The 22,468-nt window shown below is 46.6% G+C and overlaps 1 protein-coding gene and 2 long non-coding RNA genes across 4 annotated transcripts; 1 reads left to right on the top strand and 2 right to left on the bottom strand.

Annotated features, from left to right (window-relative positions):
• Positions 1–136: 136 nt before the first annotated feature.
• Positions 137–5,406, top strand: LOC147053819 (uncharacterized). Its single transcript, XR_015066893.1, has 2 exons — positions 137–293; positions 1,552–5,406. It is a non-coding gene; the product is annotated as an uncharacterized LOC147053819 (long non-coding RNA).
• Positions 5,407–9,132: 3,726 nt separating this feature from the next.
• Positions 9,133–11,025, bottom strand: LOC147053820 (uncharacterized). Its single transcript, XR_015066888.1, has 2 exons — positions 9,648–11,025; positions 9,133–9,351 (listed from the first exon to the last, which is right to left on the bottom strand). It is a non-coding gene; the product is annotated as an uncharacterized LOC147053820 (long non-coding RNA).
• Positions 11,026–15,309: 4,284 nt separating this feature from the next.
• syt11b (synaptotagmin XIb) lies at positions 15,310–20,082 on the bottom strand. 2 transcript variants are annotated; one of them, XM_085919082.1, is made up of 4 exons: positions 19,817–20,082; positions 17,977–18,878; positions 17,536–17,656; positions 15,310–17,172 (listed from the first exon to the last, which is right to left on the bottom strand). In XM_085919082.1, exons 1-4 carry the CDS (start codon positions 19,848–19,850, stop codon positions 16,862–16,864), a joined length of 1,368 nt encoding a protein of 455 aa, XP_085775208.1. In that variant the 5' UTR covers positions 19,851–20,082; the 3' UTR covers positions 15,310–16,861. The 2 variants fall into 2 exon arrangements, with proteins under 2 accessions (XP_085775208.1, XP_085775207.1); XM_085919081.1 differs by lacking the exon at positions 19,817–20,082 and adding an exon at positions 19,572–19,807.
• Between the last annotated feature and the right edge of the window lie 2,386 nt (positions 20,083–22,468).

The following is a 22,468-nucleotide window of genomic DNA, read 5'->3' on the forward strand; positions in this document are numbered from 1 at the left end:
AGAGTAAAATAATTATTATAATATTTAATTATGATAACAATGATTAAATAATTATTATATAAACTTGAGCGAAGGGTGGTTGGGAATATATTTGATCTCCCCCCGCTAAGGGGCAGAAACTCGAGTTTCGAGTTAAAAGTAATCGCTTTTAATTCCGCTTCCAGTTCGCCTGTAATAAAGTCCGGGAAAGGGGCAAAGACGGTCTTTTTCTTCGAGTTGCGAGAGTCGACAGTGCTTCAGAAAAAGAACAAACCAACTTACTTTTCTGTAAGACAAAGAAGGGCTGCATTTTGGTGAGTAATAATTTTGAACAGAGCATGTTTTTGCGAGTAGTTTGTATGAGTTTGTTAGGGGGTGGTTCAGTAAAGTTAACATCCTTTACTTTTTATACGTTTTTAATACAAGACATTTTATGTTGCTTGAAATGTATGACGTAGTGATGGGTCCATGAGGCGTCGTGTATCGTTTCGACACATTGTCAAACTGTAGTGACACTGTGTCGATACTGAGTCGCTGACTGCTGACACTCGCTGGACATTAAAAATACTTCAGGCAACCTAGTGGACAGAATCGTCTGACACTGATTTGATGACCTAGTACAGTGTTTGTCAACCACGTTGCCGCGGCACACAAGTGTGCCGTGAGTGATCATCAGGTGTGCCGTGGAAAATTATCCAATTTCACCTAATTGGTCTAAAAATATTTTTTAAAAACGAATTAATTAGAGGGCGGCTCGGTGGTGCAGTGGGTAGCACGTCCGCCTCACAGTATGGTGGGCGTGGGTTCGATTCCACCTCCGTCCCTCCCTGTGTGGAGTTTGCGTGTTCTCCCCGTGTCCGCGTGGGTTTTCTCCGGGCACTCCGGTTTCCTCCCACATTCTAAAAATAGATTGATAGGCCGATTGAGCACTCCAAATTGTCCAGAGGTGTGAGTGCGAAAACCATTCGTCTCTGTGTGCCCTGCAATTGGTTGGCAACTAATTCAGGGTGTCCCCCGCCTACTGCCCGATGACGGCTGGGATAGGCTCCAGCACCCCCGCGACCCCCGTGGGGATTAAGCGGAAAATGGATGGATGAATAAATCATGATATCAGTTCTGTGTTCATCCAAACATGCACAGGTTTCACACTGAGTAAAATATACTGAGATTGACATTTTGTACATGCAACTTTTCATATTGTAACAGTGAAATCTTTCCCAAATATAATTGCACTTTAAGTGCACTTTTTATTTGAAAGAAGAAATATAAAAGATGATAAAATACATTTTTTAGTTGATTCCCATTCAAGACACTTTGATTAGAATGACTATATTGTTAATATAGGTGGCTACGTCTTAACAGATTTTTGCTGGTGTGCCTCGAAATTCTTTCCAATGAAAAGGTGTGACCTAGTACATACATTAATTAACTTAATTAACTTTCGGCGCGTGCACACGCAGCGGCTTCTCTCTGTCCCAACCAATCGGTGTTTTGTTCATTTAATGAGTGTTTGTCTGACAGTTTTATGTTTTCTTGTTTGTCTGATCGTACCATGTTGCGCTACAAGTACAGCAGGCAGGTTCTGCTCGACATTGGCGAAAGCGAGTTTTGCGGCGTTTCGGGCTTTGATACGGGGACGTTAAAGTCGCTGGGACTGCTTCGGTCTGAATCATCGCCGGACTCGTCTGCTACTCCTTCCCCGGCCAGGCAGCGTCGGAAGCGGTGTGCGAGGAGGCAGAAGAGGGGAAAGCGCGGAGGTGTCCGGACCAGGCTAGCGCCGAACCCAACTCGCCCGGCAGCAGTTAAGTTCAAGTTAACTAGCGCTAGGCTAGACTTCCAGCATGCACATAGCTCCTTGTGTAGACTAGGGCGTCACAGTTTGAATAGTGCTACAGTACACCTGAACACACTTTCTACTGAGGTGGCAGACGAATCCAAACGCTCCACCCCGACCGGTATAGCTGGTGATATGGTGCCTGTTTCAGATAATATTACGTGTGTACCAAATGTTTACTATCAAATTCCTACGGTCGTGTCGTCCCGCCGCGCGAATAAACAATTGAGAGGTGATGTCAGGCCTAGAGAACACAATCTTACTTTCATTTCGTTCAAAAATCCTCTGACAATTGCGTCCCCTGACCAACCGATTACACTTAAACTTGGTTTTATGAATATTAGATCGCTTCATACGAAAGCAGTTCTCGTTAATGACCTCATCACGGAACATAATCTAAATATATTTGGTCTTTGCGAGACCTGGTTGAGACCTAATGACCTGCTACCGCTTAATGAGGCCTCGCCTCCAAATTTTGTGAGCTCGCATGTGGCGCGTCCTCGAAAAAAGGGTGGGGGTGTTGCCCTCATCTCGAATTCCGATCTTAGATTTACGCCTCGTTCGACTAACATATTTAAAACGTTTGAAGTTCTCACTGTCCGATCTACCGCTTTACCGTCATTTTATCTTGCTGTTATTTACCGTCCACCTGGGGCTTACGCTGGCTTCCTGGATGAATTTTCAGAATTCGTGGCTGATCTAGTGACAAACGCGGATAATATAATAATCATGGGCGATTTTAACGTCCACATGAATATACCGTCTGAGCCACTTATTCGGCGTTTCAGACTCTTATTGATACGTTTGGTTTCACGCAAGCCGTACAGGTAGCAACGCATAAGAATGGTAATACCTTAGATTTGGTATTATCCCGAGGACTGGCAACCTCTAATATAACAGTACTGCCATACACTACTGTTTTGTCTGATCACTACTTAATAAAATTAGAAATTTTAGTTCTTAGTCAAAGACAAGATAGCAATCAGAATTACAGCAGCCGTAATGTTAACTCCATGACTGCGACTGCGCTATCTGAGCTACTGCGACCAGCAACTGCCGTATTGCCCTCATATGCCGGCTCTATTGATAATCTTACGAATGAATTCAATGCTACATTGTTAAATGCCATTGACTCGGTGGCGCCGCTACGTCTAAAAACTCGCCGTAGACTGCCTACTCCGTGGTTCACAGATGAAACACGTTCGCTTAAACAATTAAGTAGAAAGCATGAGCGCAAATGGCGTTTAACCAGACTTGAGGTTTTCCATCAGGCATGGCGCGACAGCCTCCTGAAATATAAAGATGCGCTTATCTTAGCTAAAACTCGTTATTTTTCGCAGGTCATTAATCTCAATAAGAACAATCCTAAATACCTATTTGATACGGTGGCAAAGGTAACACTACGCCAGCCAACCCCCGATAGCTCCTTTCACTCGGCTGACGAGTTCATGAAATTTTTTGCTCGGAAGATTGACTCCATTAGGGATGAGATCAAGATGACCATTCCGATCACTCAGTCAGGACCGCCGATTACCGGCGCCGATGATCATGCGATAACCTTTTCAAATTTGGAATGCGTGTCCCTCGAAAGGCTTACACAATTAGTTAGTGCGGCTAAACAAACAACATGTTTACTTGACCCGCTTCCAACCAAACTACTTAAAGAATTATTTCAAATCTTAGGACCGTCCGTTCTAAATATAATTAATCTGTCTATCTCCTCTGGGATAGTGCCTACAGCCTTTAAAACCGCTATCATTAAACCGCTACTTAAGCGACCAAATCTTGACCCGGACTGTCTCGGTAACTATAGGCCAGTTTCAAATCTCCCATTCATAGCAAAACTGCTTGAAAAAGTAGTAGCGCAGCAGCTTGTTGATTACATGGTCGCTAATAATCGATATGAATCTTTTCAGTCTGGGTTTAAAGCTAATCATTCCACTGAGACAGCACTTGCTAAAGTGACTAATGATCTCCTCTTAGCTATGGATTCAAATACTTCGTCGGTATTGTTACTACTAGATCTTAGTGCTGCCTTTGACACTGTTGACTTCGATATTTTGTTAGAGCGTCTTAAAGGTTGTGTTGGTATTTCGGGGTCAGCACTAGACTGGTTTCGTTCGTATCTATCAGACAGGACGCACCGAGTGGTCCATGGCAATGCGTCCTCTGAGCTCTATAAAGTTACGTGTGGTGTCCCACAGGGATCGGTGCTAGGACCACTTCTATTTAATATTTATATGACTCCGCTTGGGGACATAATACGTAAATATAATGTTAGTTTTCAATGTTATGCGGATGACACCCAATTATATATGCCATTATCAATGACAGATCCGCGGGACTGTTGTAATCTTGAGGCATGCCTTGCAGAGATCAAGCAATGGATGTCTCTCAACTTCCTTCGTCTGAACCCAGATAAAACTGAGATGTTGATAATTGGTCCAGCTCGTTATCAACATTTATTTAAGGAAACCGCTATAACTCTGGATAGCCGTATTATCACTCAGAGTGATACTGTAACTAATCTCGGGGTAATATTTGACCAAACGCTCTCCTTTCAACAGCATATTAAAAATATAACCAGAATAGCATTTTTTCACCTTCGTAATATTGCTAAGATTCGCCCAATCCTCTCGACCAGTGATGCCGAAATTATTATACATGCATTTATCACGTCGCGCCTGGACTACTGTAATGCATTATTCTCTGGTCTTCCCAAGTCCAGCATCAAAAGTCTACAGTTAGTGCAAAATGCTGCTGCGAGGCTGCTCTCACGGACAAGAAAATTTGATCACATTACCCCAATATTAGCCAATTTACATTGGCTCCCGGTCCATTTAAGATGTGACTTCAAAGTTCTTTTGTTAACCTATAAATCATTGCATGGCTTAGCGCCTTCATATCTCGTCGACTTAGTTGTTCCTTATGTTCCGTCTCGTAACCTTCGTTCGCAAAACGCTAGTTTTTTAGTGACACAGAGGGCCAAGAAAATGTCTGCAGGGGCTAGAGCATTTTCCATTCGGGCTCCAGAGCTCTGGAATGCCCTGCCAATGGATATTAGAACTGCTACCTCAGTAGAAACATTTAAGACACGTTTAAAGACGTATTTCTATGATGTGGCCTTTAACCTCTCCCCGACCCCACTCCCCCACCCCTCCCCGGCTGGGGAGGTGGTTAGGTGACACCCATGCTGACGATGGCTATCTAGATTCTCGTGGACCAATTCACCATGAGGGAACTGCAGTGGAATACCCTCCTGGAGGACACTGCCAGGACAATCGAAGGCACCTCCGACAGCTCTTGGCTTTGGCCTGGGCATCCACTTTTTGGTTTCCATATGATGTATTTTATGTGCCCTCTTTGCATCCATTGCAGCCTGGTGATCCTGAAAGGGGGATCCTTCCATCTGTGGTCCCTTCTCAAGGTTTCTCATTTTTCCCCTTGTAGGGTTTTTTTTAGTTTTTCCTTGCCCTTTTGGGAGCCTAAGATCAGGGGATGCTTTGAGAATTATTGTCAATTGATTGTCTATGTGAAGCCCTTTGAGACTGCTTGTGATTTAGGGCTATACAAATAAACTTGACTTGACTTGACTTAAGTAATTATATTTTATATTGTATTCTTTCACATATTAATTTAAACTGAAAATATATTTTATTTTTTATTTAGTCAATCAATAATGTGAACATGTATCATAACATGAAAATCTAAATGAACGTGTTGTGAAAGAGAATGCTTGTGCACTAGGATTTGTTTTTTACAATTATTTTTTATTTAAAACAACAGTTTTTCCGATGTTTTGAAATTGAGCCTGTTGCACTTTTTGGACACAATTTCTCCCGCCGTTGAAAACACCCACTCACATGGCACAGATGAGGCTCGAGTGCAGTGTGGTGGGTCTTTTGATTGTCCCAGTACCTGACTTAGGGCTGCTCCATAATTCTTGATAAGTTCGAGGATGAAGCGCAAAAGATCATATATATATTGTTTTAGCAGATCCATCCCTTTGAAAATGCGCTTCGTTTAACAGAACTTTGCCGCGCTACCTTGACAGACTATAGAGGATATGCACGTGACGTCACAGACCGGCTGACGGTTTGTTTGGGTGGCAGAAAGCGGCGGACACTAATAGGGCTAAGGCTGAATTGCGCTTTAGAAATGCGTGTACTGGGGCATTTTTTTAGCATTTTATCGGTGGCAGATCATGGCAGAGTTGTTACGATGCAACTTTGACCATGGTGAAGAGTTGTTGTGCCATAGGATGTGCCTATAACTTCCAAAAAGGCAATACCAAGAAGCTGTATCGATTCCCTGCAGACCGGACCAAAGGATAACTGGGTGGCGGCGCTTCATAGGGCGGAACATGGCCGCAACAGCTCCAAGCTTTGGAAGCTAACTTTCCATTCCAACATCTGCTCAGATCACTTTGTAATTTGGTTTTAATTGACGTCAACATTAATCTGTGAGGTATACTGAATGTGGTGCTATAAGGATTAGGGTTAGGTGATCCACCATCAGAGGACGCTGGCATGAGTGCCTCTCATAACATTTGAAATGTACTCTTTTTATTTAGTTTAATATAGTTGACGTTTGTTTATGTAATAAACAATAAAGTCTAAATTTTAAATATTTTTTTAATATATTTAAATATTCAGGGGTGCTGGAGAGAAGGATCCGTCGGGAGGTCGAGCCTCGGATTCAGGAGGAGCAGTGTGGCTTTCGTCTTGGCCGTGGAACAGTGGACCAGCTCTACACGGCAGGATCCTCGAGGGTGCATGGGAGTTCGCCCAACCAGTCCACATGTGTTTTGTGGACTTGGAGAAGGCGTTCGACCGTGTCCCTCGGGAGATTCTGTGGAGGGTGCTTCGGGAGTATGGGGTGCCGAGCCAACTGATAAGGGCGGTTCGGTCCCTGTATCACTGATGCCAGAGTTTGGTCCCCATTTCCGGTAGTAAGTCGGATTCGTTCCCGGTAAGGGTTGGACCCCGCCAAGGCTGCCCATGTCACCAATTCTGTTCATAACTTTTATGGACAGAATTTCTAGGCGAACCTTGTAGTGCAATTGGGGACCTCTGCATCGCGTCTCTGCTTTTCGCAGATGACGTGGTGCTGTTGGCTTCTTCAGGCCGTGATCTCCAGCTCTCACTGCAGCGGTTCGCAGCCGAGTGTGAAGCGGTCGGAATGAGGGACAGCACCTCCAAATCCGAGTCCATGGTCCTTGGTCGGAAAAGGGTGGAATGCCCTCTCCGGATCGGGGATGAGATCTTTCCCCAAGTGGAGGAGTTCAAGTATCTTGGAGTCTTGTTCACGAGTGAGGGCAGGGTGGAACGCGAGATCGACAGGCGGATCGGTGCAGCGTCGGCAGTAATGCGGACTCTGAACCGGTCCGTCGTGGTGAAGAGAGAGCTGAGCCAAAAGGCAAAGCTCTCAATTTACCAGTCGCTCTATGCTCCTACCCTCACCTATGGTCACGAGCTATGGGTCACGAGCTATGGGTCGTGACCAAAAGAACGAGATCCAGGATACAAGCGGCCGAAATGAGTTTTCTCTGCAGGGTGTCCGGGCTCTCCTTTAGAGATAGGGTGAGGAGCTCGGTCATCCGGGAGAGACTCGGAATAGAGCCGCTGCTCCTCCACGTGGAGACGAGCCAGATGAGGTGGCTCGGGCATCTCATCAGGATGCCTCCTGGACGCCTCCCTGGGGAGGTTTTCCGGGCGTGTGCCACTGGTAGGAGACCCCGGGGACGACCCAGGATGCACTGGAGATCCCCCGGGATGAGCTGGATGAAGTGGCTGGGGAGAGGGAAGTCTGGGAGTCCCTCCTAAAGCTGCTGCCCCCGCGACCCGACCCCGGATAAGCGGAAGAAGATGAATGGATGGATGGATGTCTGGTGTTTTATTCCTTGTTTTTATATTCGCCAATCAAAACATAAAAATCAGACATTTGGTTAACTACTTTATATGACAGTATAAATGTGTTTTACGTTGTTATATGAGTTGGTGTCCCCAAAATTGAAGTCAGCAGGAAGAAAGCCGTTTTGATCGAAAGGTAAGCTTTATTTTGCGATAGCTCTCTCACTCCGATGAGGTCCTGCTAGGTAACCTCGTGTTGCTGACTTTCCTGAAATTTAATTGACAAACATAGTGTGAAACAACTTAAACGTTAGCGGACATGCAGATACCTTAAAGTCAGCTGAAAGAAAGCCGTTTTAGTCGATAGGTAAGCTTTATTGTGTGATGATAGCTCTCTCACTCAGGTGAGGTCCTGCAAGCTAACCTCGTCAAGTCAAGTTTTTATATAGCCCTAAATCACAAGCAGTCTCAAAGGGCTCTGTCCTCTGCATTTAACCCATCCCCATGTGATTTTGATCCATCCCCTGGGGGAGAGGGGAGCAGTGAGCAGCAGTGGCGCCGCGCTCGGGAATCATTTGGTGATTTAACCCCCCAATTCCAACCCTTAATGCTGAGTGCCAAGCAGGGAGGCAATGGGTTCCATTTTTATAGTCTTTGGTATGACCCGGCCGGGGTTTGAACCCACAACCTTCCAGTCTCAGGGCGGACACTCTACTACTTGGCCACTGAGCTGGCTCGTGTTGCTAACTTTCATGAAAATTGAACATTTGGAAGTCACAACTTGTTTTATACAATAGTATTAGATAATATTAAGAAGGGTAATGACAGTGTTCTGGTGACACAGCTAATGCAAGGGGGGAACATACAGGACCTTTACCGATCCATCTTTGAAATTGTTATGATTGTTAGTTATTTTATAAATATAGTGATCCATCAATTCTGTTTGCGCAGATGCCAGCATGCGGTCCAACCAAAAGCTTCCCATTGATCCATCTGTAGACAGTGGAGCGTGGTACGACGTGAAACCTGCATCAACGTCAAGTTCAGCGAAAGAAGATCCTCAACCATTGAATAGAGATTGGAAAGATTTTCCTTAAAGTCGGATTCCGAGACATCTCAAAATTTTGAGTTTGAAATAACAGTAAAATCTAGTCTATTGGGAAAAATTGGGAAATGTGATTCATTCTATAAACAAGCTTGTGAATTTCAAATGTATCTGTTTTTGTTCCAAAGTGTTAAATATTTTGTGATTGAGCAATCATTACAAGGTTTAAATGTTCAAGTTCAATGACAAGTGTATTTCATGCAGGCATGTCACAGATGAAATTACATTCCTCTCTAATACACAGTACCTATCAAAATTGGTTTTGTAAAGCTGCCTCAATTTATATAACGTGGTTGTTAAATTAAGTAAGCAGCCAGCAACAAAAAACATTGATGAAAAAACTGGCTGCAGAGACAAGGGAATTATTTGACCCAGCATTCAAAATGTTTTTATTTTCTCAATGCATCTTTCAACATGGATCAATCTCTGCATGTTGTGTCAGCATTGATTTGAAGGTCAGCTTTGTCATCGCATGTCGTTTGGCTGCTGGAGCTGTTTGGGGTTATCCCTCTTTTTCATTGATGCATCAGGGGTGTCTACATTTCTTTGGGTTGGCGCTTTCCTTTTGCGTGCCATCCGCTCTATTTTTTAGTGACATGTTGGAAGACAATAATACGTTGTAAAATAAAACTCAAGTAACAAGTAACTTAAGTAAAAGAAAAGAACACTAAGATGAAGCTACTTGATATTTACAATTTCTTCAAAAAGGAAAAAGAAAACTGTTTAATTTCATTGTAGTGCATCCAACCATACTGTATATATCTCAGAATTTGTCTATATTTAATGTATACTCATTTTCATACAAGCAAGTCGATGTCCCACGTATTATGGTAAGCAATAGCATGTTTTTTACTGAGAAAGTTGACGATAAACTTACCTCCACAGGCGTTGTAGTCGCTGGTATTGGGTCGGGTTTTTTAGATATTGGCCAATTTCCACCGACAAAATGCAGAAAGCATATATATATGTGTGAATGGTGACATTTTTTACTGTAAATCCCTGCCGTTTACAAGCTTCTACCCAGCAAAGGCATTTCTCTCGGCTCCTCCTCGGCTTTGGAAAAGATATGAAGTAAACTACCCTCATATGATCCCGGTCAGCATATCGCGAGTCTTCTTCTTCGTTGGGGTTTAACGGCAGCTTGCATCCTATTAGTTGCATTGCCGCCCCTACTTTTTTTTTTTTTTACAACACTAAATTCTCTTCACCAGACCTGTGCTTTTTAAAAACTCAAAAAAACAGCGCTTTCCCCTCCCACTTGACCCTACTTCCAGAATGGTTTTCACAGATATTCCCTCAAGCCCTTCTGTCTGCAGCTTCTCCACCAACTCAACCCTTTGCCCGAAATATTTTCTACAGGAAAGCAGAGCATGTCGCACCGTCTCCTCCTCCTGACACTCAGAGCACAGCCCATCCTGATGTTTCCCCAGAAGGTGGAGAGTGCTGTCAAGAAAGGTGTGTCCTATCCTCAGTCTGGCAATAATGACTTCATCCTTCCTTTTCCACCCTCCCCTCCCACACTCATGAACTGACTCAGCCACTCTACTACACACTGAGAACAGGTGCCTCCCTTTGCTCTCCTGCTCCCACTGCTGTTGCCACTGCAGCATCACTTCCCTCCACACAATACTTTTACCCTCAGACTTAGACAGTGCTATGTTGGTCTCCACACGCTCTTTTTTCACTGCCTCTTTTGCCAGTTTGTCAGCCCTCTCATTCGCCAGGATACCCACATGTGCTGGAACCCACATCAGTGCTACCTTAACCCCCCTCGCTGCGACATTCCTAACAGCCAAAAGAATTTCCTGAATAAGATCCTGTCGGCTCTGAGAACTGCCCCTCCCAATACTTTTAACTGCAGACACAGAGTCACTACACACCAAGAAATTACAATTTACAAGTTGCTCCACCCATTGCACTGCCATCAGGATAGCAGCCAATTCCACAGTAAACACACTTAGATTGTCTGATGTTCTCCTACATTACTGTACATTCAATTTACTTATGTAAAATGCTGTCCCTGTAGCCCCAGTTTCCTGGTCCTTTGAACCATCCGTAAAGGCTAGTATATGGTCAGTGTAGTTCTCCACCACCCTGCATTGAAACTCACGCACCAGATTTGCCTCTTTGTCCCTTAATTTGACTTCAAGCACCTTTAGATCAACCTCTGGGGCCCTCAGCTGCCACAAAGGAGTTACTCGCCACAATACCACTGGGCAGAAATTCATGCCGTAAACAGCCACCTCTTGCGCCACTGTCTCCCCGGTCCACCCAAAGCTTTCCCCTCTCCCTGCCCCTCTCTCCCAGCTCGCCTGAAATGCCGACTTAACTGGATGGTCATCCCCTTGGCACCTCAGGCTAACCCAGTAATTAGCCTGGAGCTGCTTCCTTCTAAAACTAAGTGGCATTTCTCCTACCTCCACTTGCAATGAGCACACTGGAGAAGACCTCACAAGCCCCTGTGCACACCCTCAATGCTGCCGCTTGAACTACATCCAGCCTAGCTAACTGGGACTTTGACGCAGACCCATAAACCACGCTTCCATACTCCATTCTGGATCTTATCAAGGACACATATATCTGCCTCAAAGACGACTTACTTGCTCCCCACTCTGTTCCAGCCAGACATCTCATAACATTTAAAATCTTCTTAGACTTATCAATCATGTATGTAATGTGGTCCCTCCATGTGATCCTTACATCAAAAAATACTCCCAGAAACTTAAAACACTTTGCTTTCTCCAAGCTCTTTCCATACAGCTGCACCTGCATACTCTCCTCAACCTTCTTTCTAGTAAAAAACATACATTTAGTCTTATCTACAGAGAATCTAAAACCCCATTTCCTTCCCCAATTCTCTACCTGCGTTACAGCTTCCTGCACATTCTTCACAATATGTTTCATATTTTTCCCCCCTCTTCCACAAACCCACATCATCTGCAAACAATGACTTGCCTACTCCTGGGTGCAGGTCTGTAAAAACATCATTAATCATTACATTAAACAATAACGGCCTTATCACACTTCCTTGCGGGATCCCATTGTTAACAAAGCACCTCCTGGAGATTTCTAGGCCTATCTTAACCTGAATACTTCTGTTACTTAAAAACTCTTTTACCCAATTAAACATACTTCCATCTACCCCCAGTAAGTGCAACTTTATCAAAAGACCGTCCACCCACAGCATATCATACGCTTTCTCTACATCTAAAAACACTGCTGCAACCGTCTCTTTCCTTACCTGAGCTGTCCTGATTTCATGCTCCAAGCATACCAGTGAATCAGTAGTATTTCTCCCTTTTCTAAATCCACTCTGACAGCTGGCCATCAGTCCTCTTTCCTCCATAAAATGCATCAGTCTCCCATTCACCAGTCTCTCCATTAATTTACCCATATGCGATGTTAAGGCTATAGGCCTATAATTTGCCGGATTGCTTGCATCTTTCCCTGGCTTTCTAATGGGTATAATAACCGCTTCTTTCCACCCTGATGGGATCTTCCCCTCCTCCCAGACTTTATTATACAAGTTCAACAACCTCCGCAATCCCACATCCCTTAAATGCCTTAACATGATATAACAAACACCATCTTTACCTGGAGCCGAGTTCTTACATTTAGCCAGCGCCCTCCTCAATTCCCCTACTGTGAATGGGACATTATACTTATCTTCCAATAAACCTTTCTTGTGAATAGCCCCTGCATACACACCTTTAGTTTCCTCTCTGCTCCTACTCTCTTCTTCTGCCAGGTTATTGGGACTATGTACTTTGCTCAGAGTGTTCACCATCATTTCTGCCTTTTCCACATTTGTTATAGCTAACTGGCCCCCATCCAAGAGGATTGGATTACCCCACTCCCTCCTATTACCTCCCATTTTCCTAATCATCCCCCACACTTCACCTATTGTAGTTGTGCTCCCAATAGAACTACAGTACTCCCTCCAATAGGCCCTTTTTGTTTCTCTGATAGTCCTCCTGACCACTGCCTGCATCCTCTTATACTCAATCAGATGTTGGCAATTATGAGACCTCTTCAGCACTCTTAAAGCTCTATTTCTGTTCTTAACTACCTCTCCACACTGGAATGATAAATTCCACCATGGGACGGCTTTCCTCTTATTCCTGCCTGTACTTTTGGGTATTGTAGTCCCCGCCGCCAGAAGAATAAACTGCCGCACCTCTAATTCATATTCCTCCACATAACTAGGTTCTCGCCCTGCACGGAGAAATGCATCACTCATTACCCCAAAAGTTTCCCAGTCGGCCTTACTGAACACCCACCTCCCACTCCTATTCTCTACATTCAACGCCACACCAACGTCCATTTTACACAGAATTGGATAGTGATCACTCCCTATGGTCCCTCTTTCATACACCTCTCATTCACACCTCGGCGCCAGTCTACCAGACACTAAAGTAAGATCTAATACAGATTCCTTTCCAGTTCTTACATCTATCCTAGTCTTTCTACCATCGTTAACACACACTAAATTTCTACTGTTCAACATTTCTTCGATTACCTGCCCATTATTATCTGTTTTTTCCCCTCCCCATAATGTATTATGAGCGTTAAAATCCCCACACCATATAACACTATCACCATCCTGTCCCTCTACCTTCTTCAGCTGCTTACTTGGATTATAATAGTTTATTATCCCTACTTTCCTCCTGCCCGCCCAAACTTCCACCACCACATACTCCTGCTCTGTCCCTCGACCCACTACCCTGTATGGCACTCCCTTCCTTACAAATGTTGCACACCCCCCTCCATTACCGTGATCCCTATCCCTCCTGAAGACCACATAGTCACTCAAAACGAAATCCAGGTTAGGTCTTAACCATGTCTCCTGTACACATATAATATCTGGCTTCACACTCCTGCTGTCAATAAATTTCTTAAAATCTTGGCCATTTGCTACCAAACTCCTAGCATTCCATTGTAAGAGTAACATAATCAGTAGATTATCCCACATTACCTGCTTCCTGGTTTGGCTGTCCATTCAGCCCCTCCCTTATATCCTCCCACTTTAATCCTACCAAGCCTAGATGTTGAATAGCAGCCTTCGTGATGATTTGAATCCTCTCAGTCTTGGACAAACCTCAGCCGTAGCATTAATTACCCCTGCAATGAATATAACCAGCTCCTTCTTCTCTCCCTGTGCCCTGGACTCCTTTTCCCTGCTTGTTTCCTGCCTCTGGCTCCCAGCATTCCCTGAGCCAACCTCCACTCTGACCTTCCCTCCACCATTCCTCTCCGTTCCCCCCACCCGTCTGGCTGCCTCAGCATAGGATACTTTGTCCTTCACCTTTACACTCTGAATCTCTGCCTCCCTTCTCATCACTTCACATCCCCAGTACGCTGCGCTGTGCTTCCCACCACAATTGCAGCATTTTGGACTCACTCCCTCACCACACTCCCCATACTCATGGTCCCCCCCACACTTAGCACATCTATTGACCCCTCTACAGAACTTTGCCACATGTCCAAACTTCTGACACTTAAAACACCTCATTGGCTTCTGCACATACTCTCTCACTCTGTACCTCATGAATCCGAGATACACCTCCTCAGGTATCTCCTTCGATCTGAATAGCACCAGCACAGACTCACTGACACTTTTCTCAACTCCTCTAGTCAACCGCTGCGCACCCTGCACCACATCACACTTCATCTTGAGGCTCCTCACAAGCTCCTTCACATCCATAGACACTGGAATCCCATATATCACTCCTTTACTTCCTTCTCCTCCCACCCTCGCCACCTTTTCCACCACACTCTTCCCAACTACTTGCAGCCTTTGAGCTTTTGCAACCTGCTCCTCAGCGGTACACAACAGCAACAGATTGCCGTCATTCAACACTTTCGCAAACTCCACCTCTCCAACCTGCTTTCCAATTACTTTGGTCAATTTAACTGGATCCATACCCTTCACTCCACCCTCTCCTTCAAACCTCACTACAACCCTCCATTTCTCCTCTTTCCTCTGCCTTTCCACAACTTCCCTGAGACGCTTCACTCCCCTACTCCCCACCATTTCCCAACTCCCACTCCCCTCCTCTTCCTTATCCCCCTTATCCATACCCCAACTACTTTCTTCCTGTGTCCCTGCCATGGCCAGAGAAGAGAATAATAGCAGGCGTAATGTGTTATGGCGTAATTATTATTTTTTTCCCTCAGCCCAGCGCTGCCACAACTGGCTCTCTACCTTCGAAATATCTAAAGCCTAGGTTCTTTTTGAAGAATGTCCATACATGTTTTGTGCAGTTCCATGCAAACGCTCCTCGAATACGTGTCAGTGCGAGTGCTCTTCCGCCGACCTGCCCCCCCAATCCATATCGCGAGTTGCTCAGGCAGACAAGTTTAAAGTCAAACCGACGAACCATGTAAGGGGCGCGGCCTGCCAGAGTGTGGCTGTTTAACAGGACCACGGTCTGGCTGTAAAGATAATTGACATGTTTTGCTGTCCTTGCGATTGAGGAGCTGAAAACAGAACGAGTCGTCGACATAAAATGCAAAGAAGACATGAGAAGAAAGGAGGCGTCGGTCTATTTTGTTTTATTTTCACGTCAATGAGGGGTTAGCATCATTCAGGTGTACAGCAGGAGGCGCTACAAAAGCTTTCAGGATATGGGACCGTTAGAACATTGATACAAAATTTACATGTCAAGTCTCCATATTCACGACTGCCGCGGATTGGGAGGAGCCCGTCATGATGGCCCACACGACCGATGACGTCATGTTTGGAGTCGCAGGCGCGCCGAACAAACTCCGTTGGTGTGCTTTTCAGTGGGGTAACAGCGCCTCCAGCTAGTACATTATTGATGGATGTATTTATGGTGTAAATGATTAGAAAGCTCGTGTTGTGACTCAATCTCGATACATTTACATATAGTTGACTTGCGTGCTAACGCCATTCAATGAATGGCATTGACTAACTATTGGGATTTGGAGTGGGCATCGTAGTCAACTGTAGAATTTTTTTTTTTGAGCTGCTCCTTAGCACAGAACGAAATAAACATTGCATGGAGGGTTACGACATCATCGGAGAACGTCTTTGGAGCTTTTGGAGTCGTGACATTGCCACACCTGCAGGTGGCGCCCTGGTTGACCTTGAGCTCCTTGACAGGTGAGCATGGCCATGACGTTAGTGTGGCGACTCGAGCGCCAGCCTGGCTCGGGGACGACTCGTTGGGTGGGACGTAAGCGACGAATGAAAGCCAAGAGTAAGTCTTTCATGCTACAAACAAGCACACGCATTAATTTATTTACACGTTGGTACGCCGCACCGCATCCTTTGAGCCTCATCTCGTATTGTCCGTATCTAGCTTAAGATCGCTTTGTCTTCCCCGGTACGTACAATTCGGCGCACTGGCACTCAGTAGTGTGAGTGGAAATTTTGAATCTGCTCCACAAGTTCATTCCAGATTTCAACTGTGATATCTTTGCGTAGCAGCTCTCTGTGGAATTCACAAAAACACAATGTGGTAGTTGGGCCCACTCTCAGACTCGACCTCTTCACGTCTCATTGGTGGTTGTGCACAGTGGGTGAATCACAAGTCCCGACGGGAGAATCAACATACCTTAAGCCAGGCAGGTCAAAAACTAACATAACGGCTCCCGTCCCGTGGATTTAGTGAGGGAAAGCATGCGCTCCCTCATACACAGATATGTCAACTGCCTGGAGCTCGAGGTGAGGTGTGTGTGTGTGTGTGTGTGTGTGGGGGGGGGGGTGCTCCAAAGGGATTTCCATGACACGCACCGGCAGGCGGAGGGAAATTGGCCGGGGGTGGGGGGGTTGTTGTTTCTTATCTTCACAAAGACATGCAAATTAACTGCATGATATGAGACAACACCAACTTGCTTTTCTTCTTTGTCAAAGCATGTGCGCACATACACGCGCGCGTGCATACATGCGCACACACACACACGCGCACACACGCACACACACACTTTCCTTAGTTCAAGCGCATTTTGTAGCGTGTATGGCCATAACAGATGGTGTTTGATGGGAGGATCCCAGACGTGTGTTTGCGTGTGTGTGTGCGCTACACCGGGCCCCGTGCAGCGGCCAGTCTTGGCGCGGTGCGACGCTCAGTACTCACTGAGGGCGTGCCACTTGGAGATCTGCCGGCGGGGGTTCTCGCAGACCTCCCGCCAGTGGGCGGCGCCGGAGGGCAGAACGCCATGCAGGCCCAGCAGCAGGCGTCCCAGGACTTCATTCTTGGCGGTGCGGTCGAAGTCTACAACCAGGAACTCCACGGAGATCTCGGGCAGTAGCTCGGGCGGGATGTCGTAGATGAAGGACTCGTTGAAGACTGGGTTGAGCGTGCACTTCTTCACGTGGGTCTTCTTCTTGGCGATGCGCTTGCGGCCGTAGAACACGTTGACCTTGACGTACGGGTCTGCAAACGCAGCGCAAACGTTAGCGTGTGGTTTCAGCTCACTTGGCAGACTCACTCACAGCATTAGATCCCCAGGAGGAGGGCTCAAATTTTTTTTTTTGCATCTTTTTGAAGCCTGATTGGACCGACTTGGTGATATATTTTTTTACATTTGTTCACATTTGGCAGACACGTTGACGACACGTGCACTTGGCTTCTTTTTCACTTCACAGGGACAAGACGAGAGGTACGCGAGTTGGTGTGGCGTTTTCTGCTGTAGTGCTTACTCATCAAAACTATAATATTTATATAATATTAGTTATATTAATATTAATATAATATTTTTTCTCTTGTACTTATGTGCATGTCGTTGGACGGACTTACTGGCAGACAGGCCGGCGACGTCCATCTTGGGGAGGTGTCGGGCCTTGAGCACCACCACGCTCAGGCGATGAGACACCGGCTGATAGGACAACGACGCCAGCAACTCGCCACGATTCTCGCACTGAAAACACACGGCAAAAAGAGTCACTGGCCATCTCCGTCGACACTTAATGTCAAATGTCGTTTGGCTAGTAGTGTCGCGGGTTATATATTTGATGCAATCACAGAACAGGGAGTCGGATTGGCCGGTGAGTTGACATGCGAGTTGTGGCCCGTGGCGGCTTCTTGCCACATTTCTCTGTTTTTGTTCGGGCTGCACAATCATCAGGATTATTTTGATCAATATTTGTAACAACGTCAGCGCAACGCATTCAAGGCGAGACCATCAAGGGTCGATCACGGTGAACGTCGACACGGGAACCTCCAGCGTGCCCGCCTCACCTGCATGTTTCTCTTGGTGATCCGCTGGCTCAAGTGGACCCGGCCCGTGCTGGGATCCACGCCCTTGAGCGGCACTAGGGCCTCGCCGATGACGTCGTCGCGAGCGAAGCGGTCAAAGCTGAGCACCAAGAAATGCAGCGTGAGCTCGGGCAGCGAGCTGTAGGCTACGCCATAGAAGGTGAAGGTCTCATCAAAAAGCGGGTCAAGGGTCTTTCTCAGCACACGGGTCTTGACGCGGTGCTTCTTCTCAGGGAGCACGGTCATCTTGACGTAGGGGTCTGAGGTGCCGGCCTGCTCGTCCATGGCAGGCAGGCCTCGGGCCCCAACCACCGTAACCACCAGGGCCTTCTTCGGGAAGTTGTAGTCCACGGTGAGGCTGATGGCGCCCAGGCCAGCGTCGACCTCCGCTTCCGAGGAGGCAGGCGTGAAGGGTGATGCCGTCTTACTGCTGCTCTGACTGCTGCCGGCCGAGCTGCTGTCCAGACAGCAGTAGTCGGCACGCACGGGCAACGCTCGCTCCAGGCGGGCAGGGCTGGCCCGCGGGCCCGTCCCAGTGGGCACCACCAGGTGACTCATCTGAAGCTGACCTGGGACGTCTAGGACATTGTTCTCAGCATCTACCAGCACCATGCCCCTGGCCCCCGCCGGGCTGTTGGCCCGCCGGGCATTGCGTACGATCCTCTTGCTGCTGAGCGATTCAGGGTATATACTGATCCCCTTCAGCATGTGGATGAACTTGTAAGGCGGGTCCTCAGCGTCGCAGTAGCGGTCACTGTGCAGCTTGTAGCGTCCGGACGCGCGCAGGTAGCGGCGCTGGCAGAAGGACCACAGCAGAAGTGCCGCGATCACTGCCACCACCAGAACGCCCGCGCCCAGGAAGCCCGCCAGGATGGGAGACATGGCTGTGGGACAAAAAGGAAGTGAGAAAGAGGGAGAGGAGGGGTTCGGAGGGGCGGGGGCCACACTTTGCCAATCTCTTTGTGCACTCCTTGTCCTAATGTGACATTACACACAAGTTTGGCTTTAGCCTATCAGAATCAAGCTCTTCCTTCCTCCAGTCACATGACGTCATGCCTTGCACAGTGCTGAAAGACAGTAGCTGCTGCCAAGCATCGCCCCCCCCCCCCCCCCCCCCCCACACACACACACACACACACACACACACACACACACACACACTGTGGCTGTGTGACTCCCTATTCCTCCGATATAATGGAATGCTGATTACTCATAACAGAGTTCGGGATTTTTTTTGCAACCGAAAATGCCTATTTAGTGATTAGGGCACAGGCAATGGTGAAATAATTCCCAACGCGAAGAGAACAAACGATCCAGTGTAGCGAAAACACTGACGTCATGTTCATTTCGCTCCGATCGCCCCGGGCCCACCGCGTACAGACATGACGTCAATGTAAGAACAACTAAAACATTTAAGGGTGCGCAGCGGCGGGAGCGTCAAAATCTATGCCTCAAAAGAAAGGAATACATGTCCACGTATAATACATTTTCGAGAACTGATAGAGAATCAAACAACATGATTTAAAAACAATCGCTCAATCGCAGCTCCCAAGGCGCTGTTGTGATGTCGAACCCACATTTGGATGTCAAGACAACGACCAGAAACGGTGAAAAGCAGCACATGGGAAGCGAAATGGCGGCGAGATGTTGACTGCATGGGTGACGCCGCGCCCGCGGTAGGTGCAATCGAAAGCGCAGCGAGCCTTTCGGGAAAGCGAGCAGGATCACGACGGCGACGGCTCTAGCACGGTCGATGGCGGCCATCTGTGCGCGGGGGACGACGCCCGACCGCCCGCTACCAGCGTAACCGGGATTCACTCACCGTAGGATGGTCGAAGCTCCGTCATGTCCGCCATTTTAGAAGTGCCCAGACGATTGAGAAGAGGACGGACTGGGGTAAAGAATCGGGAAGAGGAAGCAGACGCAGCCCTCGTTGTCCTTCACATTCGTCAGCAAAAAGAAGGCTGCTCTGGTCCGGTCCAGTCCTGTCCGACCAAGGCGTCGTCCGGTGTCTTGTCTCGCTCCCTCAAGTGGTGATGCTGCTGAAAGTGTAAGGATGCGAAGGATGCAGAGAGTCTGCGCACTCCGACCGCCACCCGACCGAGATGCTCTGACGCGCACACGTCTCACTCGCACGCAATTTAACAGGATGCGAGTCTAACGCGCCTGGCCGAAGTAGGAAGATGAAAAGTCTGCGGTGGGGCGGCGCTGCGTGACATAAAAATATGCCTGCCCAATTTGCCCATGCCAAAAACTGCTACTGCTCTTAGCTTGCACTTGCAGGTGGTGCAACGAAAGCTCATCAGAGTGAGAGCTCGTTATTATTGTTGGCTCGTGAGTGAACGATTGATTCAAAAGAACGAATCTTTTCAGTGAACGTGTGTTGCGCTTCGCGCCGTTGTACTGTGACTCGAAGAAAGAGTGCGTTGGAGACAAAAGAAACTTCCCTTTTTAGGCTCTTCTTAGTCCCTTTTATTTGGAACTACTGTATGTACACTCGCTGAAGGTTTCTTTCAACTCTCTTTAGGCACACTTGCGCCCCCTCAATGTCACTGCATCTGAGTACACAAACACAAACTAGGCTTCATCTTAACACCCCACTTGTACTCAGGATGCACAAATTCCAAGAAAACAAAAAATATAAATACACACAAGATACAATACAGATATGGATCTTTTCCATTCTTTTAAACACCAAACAAACAGACCGCAGAAACGCACCGCCGAGGAACCCGTTTCTCAGGGGTTTATCCCAAACAACCCAAACACCGTTCCACAAGGCGTAAATCTCGAAATAAATCACAAAACCGCAAAAACGCACCGCCGAGGAACTCGTTTCTCATAAGTTTATCCCAAACAACCCAAACACCGTTCCACAAGGCGTAAATCTCAAAATAAATCTCGAGACCGCAAAAACGCACCGCCGAGGAACCCGTTTCTCATAAGTTTATCCCAAACAACCCAAACGCCGTTCCACAAGGCGTAAATCTCGAAATAAATCTCGAGACCGCAAAAACTCACCGCCGAGGAACCCGTTTCTCATAAGTTTATCCCAAACAACCCAAACGCCGTTCCACAAGGCGTAAATCTCGAAATAAATCTCGAGACTGCAAAAACGCACCGCGTTTAATGGCGGTCAATACACAAGGCACGGCAGCAGCTGAAACAACAACTTCTGTCTCCAAGTCAGCTTGTTTTATACTGTCCGGAAAGGCGGTGTTGCATGTTATGCGGGATGTCCGTTGTTGAGCCAGGAAAGCAAAGATGTGGAGTATAGAGTTGGTTCTTTATTGGCAAGATCTTGGGTTGTTTAATGGCGGCCAATACACAAGGCACGCCAGCAGATGAAACAACTTCTGTCTCCAGGTCAGCTTGTTTTATACTGTCCGGAAAGGCGGGAACTTGTCACATGACCATTTCGTACCTGAGGCGGGAACTTGTCACATGACCATTTCGTACCTGAGTGTGGGGGGGCCCGGGCGTCACCCCCCCTGTGTGTGTTCATCCAGTTGTGTGTGTTGTATACGTGTTCTGATTGAGCAGTTATGTTTGCATAAGATAAGAAAATAATTGTACATATTTGAGCATCATATTGTACGGAGATTATCCATCCTAATAGAACATGTACACATTGCTGTTGCTTCCTCTTCAGCGGGAACTTGTCACATGACCATTTCGTACCTGAGGCGGGAACTTATCACATGACCATTTCGTACTGAGTGTGGGGGGGCATCACCCCCCTGTGTGTGTTCATCCAGTTGTGTGTTGTATACGTGTTCTGATTGAGCAGTTATGTTTACATAAAATAATAAAAGAATTGTACATATGAGCATCACATTGTACAGAGATTGTCTCCCCTAATAGAACATGTACACATTGCTGTTGCTCCCTCTTCATTATTTAGGTTCAATTATCAATTTGGTTCATTTTAACATCAAAAGGTGTATTTATATCTGCAGGTAACATAAGTATGACTGTTACTGAAACCTATTTCTGTATTAAAAATGTAAATTTTCACACCCTGGACCATCACTAATCAAATGCATTTTTTAGAACATCCTGGAACTACACTAAGGTAAGGATCACCGGTTAAATGTATTGAAGAGAACCTCAATGTTGAATAGACGTCTAGGTGTTCAAATGATCACTAGCTATTAGCGCGATTAGCGCTAATCACGCTAATAGCAATTAGCCATCATTCGAATGTCCACGCAATAAACGTCTAAAAAAACTTTCACATATAGTCGTCTAATAGATGTCTATCCCGTAGACGTCTAAAAAACTTTCACATATAGACGCCTAATAGACGTGTTGGATTTGGTCCACAATTTGGGAAGCGCGCTATCCGCGCCTCATGGCAAAAGCCATGGCCCAGTGGTCGGCAAATGGGGGCCCGCGGGCCAGATTTGGCCCGCCATATATTCTGTCTGGCCCGCGAGATGACGTTAATATGATGTATGAAAAAAATGTAAAA

This window comes from Syngnathus leptorhynchus, chromosome 8, assembly GCF_054491065.1.
Source record: "Syngnathus leptorhynchus isolate UIUO chromosome 8, UIUO_Slep, whole genome shotgun sequence".
Classification (NCBI taxonomy): Eukaryota; Metazoa; Chordata; class Actinopteri; order Syngnathiformes; family Syngnathidae; genus Syngnathus; species Syngnathus leptorhynchus.

Excerpts from the sequence above, each read along its gene's own strand:
- syt11b (XM_085919081.1), bottom strand. The coding sequence starts at position 19,758 with ATGGCCGCCATCGACCGTGCTAGAGCCGTCGCCGTCGTGATCCTGCTC. Across the intron at positions 18,879-19,571 it reads CGTTGTCTTGACATCCAAAT|CCATGTCTCCCATCCTGGCG; the intron begins GTGGGTTCGACA and ends TTTGTCCCACAG. Across the intron at positions 17,657-17,976 it reads TCACCAAGAGAAACATGCAG|TGCGAGAATCGTGGCGAGTT; the intron begins GTGAGGCGGGCA and ends GTGTGTTTTCAG.